Raw genomic sequence first — 9,777 nt, forward strand, 5'->3', positions numbered from 1 at the left:
TTTTTTTTCCACCACCAAAAGGAGAGTCCCAGGGAACCGCAGTGATGCAATCCTTGAATCATCCTCTAAAGAGCAGCGGTGGGCGAGGGCTGGGGTGTGAATCACACAGCTCCTAATTGCAGCCCCCGCGGCAGCCAAGTGCCCGAGCCGTTGTTTGCTGCCCTATTTTTCCTTTCACCATTTGACAGTGGTTGTTCATTACAGGACTTTTTGAGATGCCTACTGCCTATTGTTGGCTCAGGGCTGCCAGTAATTTTTTAATGAATTTCCCCCAGATAGAGACGAACAAAAGAGCTGGAGGAGAGGGTTTGATTTCCAGCCTCTGGCAGCACTTTATAAACAGCTCAGATGATTAAAAAGACAAGGGTGCTCTTTTAATAACAGGTTTTGTCAGGGTTCAGCTAATTAATTTCAGAGGAAAATGGAGCATTTTGGTAAAGCAGCCACTTGAGCTCCTTTCTCTGTTCAGCTTCTCTTCGGCTTCATGATAGGATTTTCCCGTCTCATTTGAAGGGTGGTGGAAGTTGAGGATGGTTTAGGTCCCTTCCAGCCTGGCCAAACCTCACCCTGCTGCCCATCCCCCTGGAAAATGTGGGCAGGGTGGGAATGAGGAGCTCTCCAAGCTGCAGCCTTGGCATGTTGCAGGACAACAGAGAGGAAAATCCGCTGGCAAAAAAAAAAAAAAAAAAAAAAAAAAAAAAAATTCAAATTAACCCATTTCAAATTAACCCCTTTCAAATTAACCCCTTTCAAATTAACCCCTCCTGTCCTCTCCTGCCACACTGAGGGCTCCCGACTGGTGAGAAATCAGGTGTGAGAAGGGACATGGAAAGGACATGGAAAATTGGGATTCATGCAGTGGGGAGAAGCAGGACAGGGAGTCTGTGACCTCTCCAAAGGCGAGGGACAAACTCCATTCCCAGCTTTGCCTTGTTTTCCCTGGATTCCTGATCGAGTCTCCCTCTTCCCCTCCCCGGTGTGTTGCACACCCAGAGCTGGGAAATACCAGGACAAGGAGGCAGTGCCAGGCTGGGGGAGCTCAGAACCCCTTCCCTGGGCACAGCAGACAGCAAAAAAATCAGAATATTGCACCCAGCAGGTCCTGCTGGATAAAACCAGGTTCGTTTGCCCTGCAATCTTCACCTTATTTAGAGGCGACCCCGTCCCTGTTGCCCTCCCCTTGCTCCACTTGTGAAATAAATGTCTATTTTTGTGCTCAGCTCCTGCCTGTTCCCCGCGTACTGCCAGGGAAATGAAGAGCTGTGTTTATTCCAAACGGCTTTATTGAAGCATCAGGAAGCACAAATCAGTTTCCAAACAAAGTGCTGCGGTACCCCAGGAATCGGAGCTGACAAACACAGAGATTTGCTGGGTTAAATTAATAGCCAGGCAAGATAAAAAGGCAAGGCAGGCCATAAAATGAGTCAGGTACAACATACTCCCTAAATGTAGAGCTCAGCAGTAAATAACCAGCAGAGGGGTTCTAAAAGTCAACCTGGAAAAGCAAATTCTGGGAATTTGCCACGGAGGAGCCGCTCCTGCCCGTGGTGGGGCTGCAGGGGGAGAGCGCTGCTGGGAATTAAAATCTTCCACTTTTCCAGCTGCTTTGGGCAGAGGCAAATTCAGATTTCCTGGTGTCCTCCTCCAGTGCTGCTGGGGCTTTGCTCTCTGGCTGTGGTTGCCTGCAGAGATTGGGAAATGCTGAGGTTTGGCAAATAAAAGACAGGAAGGATTCGAGCCCTGGGCAAAGGGAGCAGAGCAGGCAGCACCCCCAGGGCTGGAAAAGCCGGGAATCACCCGGGAATGCTGCCCGGGGCAGGCGGGGTGTGGCACAGGGATGTTCCCTCCCGCCTGCTGGAAGCAAAAATGTGAATTTTCTCTTTTCTCTCCCTCCCCTGAGACGCTCTCTCTTTTTTTGTTTTGGTTTCATTAGCACCGCCTCGTTTTCCCGTTGCACTGAGCGGCTTTTCCCAGCGGAGCTGGTCCCTGCTCATCCCCAGGGACAGGGACAAGCTGCCCCAGGTGTGGCTGTCACCCGCTGCCTGAGCTCGCCGAACATTTTCACATTTCCACACCTTCTCTGGGGCTGCTCCGACTTCTTCCTCCGTCCTCTAATTAACTAACGAGACGTGACGAGGCTGTGGCACCACAAGGAGTGTTCCTTGTGGGATGTGGTGACAAACACTGCAGTGGGAGCGCTTGGAAAGGAGAATCGCTCAGAAGCACTCAAAATTCTTTAACCCTCTGGATTCTCCTGCATTCCCAAGTGGCCACTGCTGGAAGGAGGGGTGGGAGAAGATCCTGCTTTTCTGGGAGTCTGTCCCTCCTCAAGGCAGTGAGACACAGCCTTTTTTAAACCCTTTTTTTGAGGGGGGGATGTGGCTAAAACTCTCCTGGAATGTTCCAGGCTTGGAGCTGTGAGAGATGAGTAATGGGGTGATTGACTCTCACAATTAACAGACAAATATCACGTACGTGAGTTAAGAAAAGTTTTATAGATTTGTAGTTTTAGTTTGTAGTTAATAAAGCTCTTCCACGTAAATTAAGTTACAAGTATCTCATGTTTATCCCTTTGGGTTTCATCACTTTTTGTATGTGAAATTCAATCCAGTGATGCATAATAATAATAATAATAATAATAATAATAATAATAATAATGGAAGATTGTCTAATGAGCAGGAAATCAATCCCTGTCTCCTGGGCAGTCATGGAATATCAGTAAATTTTTTTTTAAATCTGTTGGGGTTTTTTGTTTGGTTTTTTTTTTTTTTTTTTTTTTGGGTTTTTTTTTTTTTTTTGGTTTTTTTTTTTGTTTGTTTTGGTTTTTTGTTTGGTTTTTTTTGTTTGTTTGTTTGTTTTTTTAATAAACGTGATTACTGTGTAACTAAAGCTGAATTAGCAGGTTCAGCTGGTGTGTGCCTGGATGTGAAGCAGCTCTGGCTGCTGGGGGTGATTTCTGCAGGCTCCAGCTGAGGCTGGAAGAGATGCAGGGATCGGGAGCAGCTCCTTGCCATGGTAACCCCTGCCCACTGCCAGCCCTGGCTGTGTTTCTCGCAGGCAGGCTCTGAGTTTGAGACTCTGTCCCTCAAAAAATTCATCCCATGGGGTGCAGCCCCAGCCTTCCCAAAAAAAATCCTGCCTGCACCTGGAGAACATGGAGAAAATGCAGAATTGCCTCTTCGGGGTGAAGCTTTTGGCATTGAGCCGGTGGAAGAGAATTGATTAATTTAAATATTAGGAAGAATTTGAGGGCTTGGCACAGGGTGCCCAGAGAAGCTGTGGCTGCCCCTGCATCCCTGGCAGTGCCCAAGGCCAGGCTGGAGCAGCCTGGGGCAGTGGGAGGTGTCCCTGCCATGGCAGGGGTGGCATGGGATGATTTTAGGGGCCCTTCCAACCCAAACCAGTCTGGGGCTTTGGGATATCGACACACAAACGTGCTCAGATCCCAGCACGGATCCCAGCACATCAAGGCTGCTCCTCCCGGCTCCGGGGCTGAGGTTTAACTCCTGAAGGCAGGTTTAACTCCTGAAGGCAGGTTTAACTCCTGAAGGTAGGTTTAACTCCTGAAGGCAGGTTTAACTCCAGAAGGCAGGTTTAACTCCTGAAGGCAGGTTTCACTCCAGAAGCCAGGTTTAACTCCTGAAGGCAGGTTTAACTCCTGAAGGCAGGTTTAACTCCTGAAGGCAGGTTTAACTCCTGAAGGCAGGTTTCACTCCAGAAGCCAGGTTTAACTCCAGAAGGCAGGTTTAACTCCTGAAGGCAGGTTTAACTCCTGAAGGCAGGTTTCACTCCAGAAGCCAGGTTTAACTCCTGAAGGCAGGTTTAACTCCTGAAGGCAGGTTTCACTCCTGAAGGCAGGTTTAACTCCAGAAGCCAGGTTTAACTCCTGAAGGCAGGTTTCACTCCAGAAGCCAGGTTTAACTCCTGAAGGCAGGTTTAACTCCAGAAGCCAGGTTTAACTCCAGAAGGCAGGTTTAACTCCAGAAGCCAGGTTTAACCCCCTGAGCTGCTGGCTGCCCTGCAGCAGTGAGAACAGGGTGGGCTGGCTGGGAGCAGAGGAGCTTTGGGAGGTGCAGGACGGGGACTTTGGTGTTTACACAACCTCAGATAATGTCAGATAATGTCATCACTGACTGGAGTCCGACTGTGTGAGAGCACTGCAGGCACCCAGGACAGCCTTTGGTTTGGGCTGAGTAAATCCAGCCTCATTAATGCTCCCTGGAGCTCATTCCCAAGGGAGCTGACTTCATAATATATAGTGTGAAAAACGCCAATCACTTGGTTTTTAAAATTTTTAAAGTTTAATAATAATAAAATGGTTATAAAAATAGTAACACAATTAGAGTAATAAAAATTTAGATTTAGGACAATTACAAGACAATAAAAAGCAAAGAATTATGGATGTCCGGATGCTCTTGGGCACTTAAGCCATGACAAGCACGCCTTGTGAACAAAGGAATCACCTTAAAAGCAACAGCCTGTTGCACATACAAAACACTTCATGATTATGCATATATTTTATTTAAAATAAGAACTTCGTCTGGAACTTCTCAAAAAGTTTCTGTTAATTCCCAGGTGCCTTCGAGTCTAAGTCAGGCTTGAAGAAGTTCATTTCTGTTGATAAGGAAAGCCATAAATTCCTCTCCTCTGGAAAATTTAGGGATTTCTGTAATTGTTATCCTTGTGTGAAGAACTCCTTGATTATCTCATCTCTTTCTTGAGCTAGTTAAAAAGCATCTTACATAGTATAGTTTCTATTTTAACATTGTGTTATAACCTAAAAATACATTCAACACACCACTTGAGAGAATTAATACAGCATAACTTTCCAACATTACACATATAATATTCATTGTAACTATTGCGTAAAGCCAATCATAAAATGTGCATTTTTCACATACAGAATTCTAAAAGTAACCGTGGATTGGAGGAAGAAATTGCCACCTCTCCAACCACACTGGTCAAACTAGCAGTCTATCAATTATTTCCTCTTACAAAGAAGAATGCAAAATAATTATTATTTACATGAACACGCTGAGAAACTCCAGTAGAAGTATGTAAACATCAGAAGGCATAGAAAACCTTTAAAAGAACTCTAAAACTTCTGAAAGAACAGGGCGACAGGAGTGGTTATAAACGGGAGCACAGTCCCGGTGCTAGAAGTGATTTCAGCATTTATTGCAATACAAAGAAAGGCCCAAAGCAAGGGGCCCGCGGGCCGAGCGGGAGCGATCCCGCCGGGAATGCTGCGGCGCCGGCGCTGGGTCCTGCGAGCAGCGACGGCCCCGACGGTCCGGGCGGAGCGGCACGGGCTCAGCGGGTCAGATGTCCCTTTTTATCCTGCTCTGTGTCCCTTTGCATTGGTTTCTGTTTGGATCCTTCATCTGCATGAAGGTTTAAGGCGCTCCATTGGCCCGCGGCAGTTCTGGCCAGGCTGGCTCGTTCCGCTGGGGGCGCTGCGCTTTCCTTAGGTGTAATACGGTACATCGAGCGCCGTATTTCTGACAAGCCGCGCTTTAAACCCGGTTTTAGCATCACCAAACTAACAGGAACCCCTTTAAACCCGGTTTTACCATCACCAAACGAACTGTAACCCCTTTAAACCCGGTTTTAGCATCACCAAACTAACAGGAACCCCTTTAAACCCGGTTTTACCATCACCAAACTAACAGGAACCCCTTTAAACCCGGTTTTAGCATCACCAAACTAACAGGAACCCCCTTAAACCCGGTTTTACCATCACCAAACGAACTGTAACCCCTTTAAACCCGGTTTTACCATCACCAAACTAACTGTAACCCCTTTAAACCCGGTTTTAGCATCACCAAACAAACTGTAACCCCTTTAAACCCGGTTTTAGCATCACCAAACGAACTGTAACCCCTTTAAACCCGGTTTTAGCATCACCAAACGAACTGTAACCCCTTTAAACCCGGTTTTAGCATCACCAAACAAACTGTAACCCCTTTAAACCCGGTTTTAGCATCACCAAACGAACTGTAACCCCTTTAAACCCGGTTTTAGCATCACCAAACGAACTGTAACCCCTTTAAACCCGGTTTTAGCATCACCAAAAAAACTGTAACCCCTTTAAACCCGGTTTTAGCATCACCAAACTAACAGGAACCCCTTTAAACCCGGTTTTAGCATCACCAAACTAACTGTAACCCCTTTAAACCCCTTTCACCATAACCAAAATAACTGTAACCAACCCCTTTTACCATCACCAAACTAACAGTACCTGCTTAACAACTATTGCAAAAAACACCAATCACTTGTTTCTTAAAATCTTAAAAGTTTATTAGTAATAAAATAGTTATTTAAAATAGTAATAAAATTAGAGTAATAAAAATTTGGACGATGAGGATTAGGACATACGAGACAATAAAAAAGCAAAGAATTTTGGATGTCTGGATGTTTTTGGGCACTGAGCTGCCAAAACCACGCCTTGTGAACAAAGGAACAACCCTTAAAAGCAACAGCCTGTTGCATATTCATACATCTCATACAGGGTGCAGAAATTCCTTGCTAATTAAGAATTTTTCTGTTTTTTCTCAACTTCTTCCCCTTACTCCTGGTGGTTCCATAAAGAGGAGAGAAGGTGGAAGGATGTTTGTCTTTTCTGATAAGGAGGCTGTAACTCTTTGTGTGCCCTGTCGCTGTTATCTCTGTGCAGAGAGTTTCTTGATTATCTCATCCCTTTCTTCAGCTAGTAAAAAAATACATCGCAGAGTTTCTATTTTAACGTTATGTTGTAACCTAAAACCATATTTAACACACCACTTAATTAACACAGCACAACTTTCTAGCATTACACATATAACATTCATTGTAATATTTGCGAAAAGCCAATCATAAAATATACATTTTCCACACTCCAGTCCCCCTTTCCTGCTGCTTCCCTCTCCCCCCTCTCCCGCAGCGCTGCTCTTCATGCCAGGTTTTGGGAACGGAACCCAAACCAAGGCAGAAATCCAGATGTTGGGCGAAATCCCACTCCGCAGGGATGAAGGGGATTTTCAGGAGATTCTGGGGTGGGGAGGACGGGCACGCCCGGGGACACCCCTTTGTCCCGATCGTGGTTCGTGTTTATTTTTTGCTATCAGCCAAGCCTCTCGCCCTTGTTTGAGGGCAAGGAAAAGGAAAGGGCTCGTTTCCCTAAATCCCACAGGAATGGCAGCTGCGGTTTGGCAGGGATGGGCTGGGAATGCTGCGAGGCTGCTCGAGGTACCGACCTCGAGCCCGGAGAGCAGGAAATGTTAACGAGCTGTTAATTAGCCCCGAGTTTCTCTCACACCCACGCCCTGCACTCCTGCACGGGTTTGGGCCAGAGGCTGCTGGCAGCATCTCGGCCACCCAAAAAAAAAACAAAAAGTGTGAGCAGGGAGAAATGTGGTGGGATTTTTAGCTGCTGTGGCATCACCTGCTGCATTCCACAGGCAAGAGCTTTTCCGGCAAAAAAAATAAATCACCAGAGGTCCAGTAGGATTTGCAGAGTGCCCAACAGAGACTTCCCTAAGTGTCCCTGAGGCTGTTGTACCTTTCCAGGTGGAAATACAAGAAGATCAAGGGATTTCCAGCTGGAGATGAATCCAGAGAGAGCAGAGGGACGCATCACAAAAGTAGTTTGTGCCAGTTTTTAGGGCAGGTTTGGAAAGGATTTGAGAACAAAGCGGCTCATGCCTGGGAGTTTAGCAAAACAGCAGCAAAAAGACTTCAGAAGAAAATCTGCCAAGGCCAGCAAAGGATCTTTAAGGAGGAGTTCAGGCGATGCAGGAAGAAAGGACTGAGAGAAGGCAGGACAGGGACACCCCCCAAATCTTCTGGGGGTGCCAAATAACTCCCAAAATAGGCGTGGCACAGGCACAGAAGACAGAGATGGCTCTGAAGGTGCCAGGTTTGGCTTCCCTTTGTGAAAAAATGCTTATTTTATGATTGGCTTTTCGCAAATATTACAATAAATGTTATATGTGTAATGTTAGAAAGTTGTGCTGTATTAATTAAGTGGTGTGTTAAATTTAGTTTTAGGTTATAACATAATGTTAAAATGGAAACTCTGTGATGTAAGGTATTTTTTACTAGCTGAAGAAAGGGATGAGATAATCAAGAAACTCTCTGCACAGAGATAACAGCGACAGGGCACACAAAGAGTTACAGCCTCCTTATCAGAAAAGACAAACATCCTTCCACCTTCTCTCCTCTTTATGGAACCACCAGGAGTAAGGGGAAGAAGCTGACAAAAAACCAGGAAAATTCTTAATTAGCAAGGAGTTTCTGCACCCTGTATGAGATGTATGAATATGCAACAGGCTGTTGCTTTTAAGGGTTGTTCCTTTGTTCACAAAGCGTGGTTTTGGCAGCTCAGTGCCCAAAAACATCCAGACATCCAAAATTCTTTGCTTTTTTATTGTCTCGTACTGTTCTAATCCTCATTTTTATTACTCTAATTTTATTACTACTTTTTTTTTAATAACTATTTTATTACTAATAAACTTTTCAGATTAAAAAAAAAAAAAAAACAAGTGACTGGTGTTTTCACACCTTGGATGCATCCCTGCCTCTCAGTGCTCTGCCCCAGCACAGGCACCACCCGGGCTCACAGCTCATCCTCCTGCCACACCATGAGATAAAAATGGCAAAACCCTGCTGATGGCTCAGGGGAATCTGGGAGAGACTCCTGCTGCTCTGGAGTCGTGTAGGAATTCATGAAATCCTTCCCAAAGCACTGGAGAAAGGGTTTTTTTAAACCTGATTTATATTGTTGGAATACTTTGGGATCAAGCCTGGCTTAAATGTCAGACAGGAGAAGAAAAACTCGTGCTGCCATTAAACAATCAGCTGCAAGGGAGGATTAAACCCCACAATCAGCCCATAAATCCTGCAGATATTGTATTTATGACCAATGTGGGTTTATGCTCTTGTGTGGCCCCAGTGCCTCGGTCAGAGCAGGTGCAAAAGCAAGGAAAAAAAAAAAAAAAAACCAACCCAAACAAAGCAGCAAAAGAAAACAACCAGCCCATAACCAGAGCACAGAGGGAGTTTGGTTACGTAAGGATTTATTCTTCCTTCCTCAAAACCCATCTGCTGCTCAGGAGCTCATTTCTGTGTATTCATCCTGATTCCTGGACTGCATTCCAAGAGCCTCCACGGCCAAATGTGGAGTCTTTTTCATTTCCCTCCCCTCTCCTGCAGTATGGCAGGAATTGCTGGCACTTGTGCTGCATCCTACACTTGTCCCCAGTGCTGTGGAGAGAGGAGAATCTTATGCCAGTTTTCCTCCCAGTTTCCCTGCCTATTTCCTCCAAGTTTCCCTGCCTGTTTCCTCCAAGTTTTCCTGACTGTTTCCTGCCTATTTCTTGCCAGTTTCCTGCCTCTTTCCTCCCAGTTTTCCTGCCAGTTTCCCACCAGTTTTCCTGTCTCTTTCCTGCTTATTTCTTGCCAGTTTTCCTACCTGTTTCCCACCGGTTTCCTCCCAGTTTCCCTGCCTGTTTCCTCCAAGTTTCCCTGCCTGTTTCCTCCAAGTTTCCCTGCCTATTTCCTCCAAGTTTTCCTGACTGTTTCCTACCTATTTCTTGCCAGTTTCTTCCCAGTTTTCCTATTTCCTCCCAGTTTCCCTGCCTGTTTCCTGCCTATTTCTTGCCAGTTTCCTGCCTCTTTCCTCCCAGTTTTCCTGCCAGTTTCCCACCAGTTTTCCTGTCTCTTTCCTGCTTATTTCTTGCCAGTTTTCCTACCTGTTTCCCACCGGTTTCCTCCCAGTTTCCCTGCCTGTTTCCTCCA

At 45.8% G+C, this 9,777-nt stretch overlaps 1 protein-coding gene across 1 annotated transcript in view; it reads left to right on the plus strand.

Moving 5' to 3' along the window:
* ADRB2 (adrenoceptor beta 2) overlaps positions 1-2,528 on the plus strand; it is a 44,083-nt gene extending 41,555 nt beyond the window's left edge. Inside the window, exon 2 of the mRNA XM_053956930.1 lies at positions 1,934-2,528. Coding sequence (XP_053812905.1) covers positions 1,934-2,046 — 113 coding nt within the window. The 3' untranslated portion in view covers positions 2,047-2,528. The remainder of the gene's footprint in view (positions 1-1,933) is intronic.
* The last annotated feature ends 7,249 nt before the right edge of the window (positions 2,529-9,777 follow it).

The sequence above is a fragment of the Vidua chalybeata genome, chromosome 15 (genome assembly GCF_026979565.1).
Source record: "Vidua chalybeata isolate OUT-0048 chromosome 15, bVidCha1 merged haplotype, whole genome shotgun sequence".
NCBI lineage: Eukaryota > Metazoa > Chordata > Aves > Passeriformes > Viduidae > Vidua > Vidua chalybeata.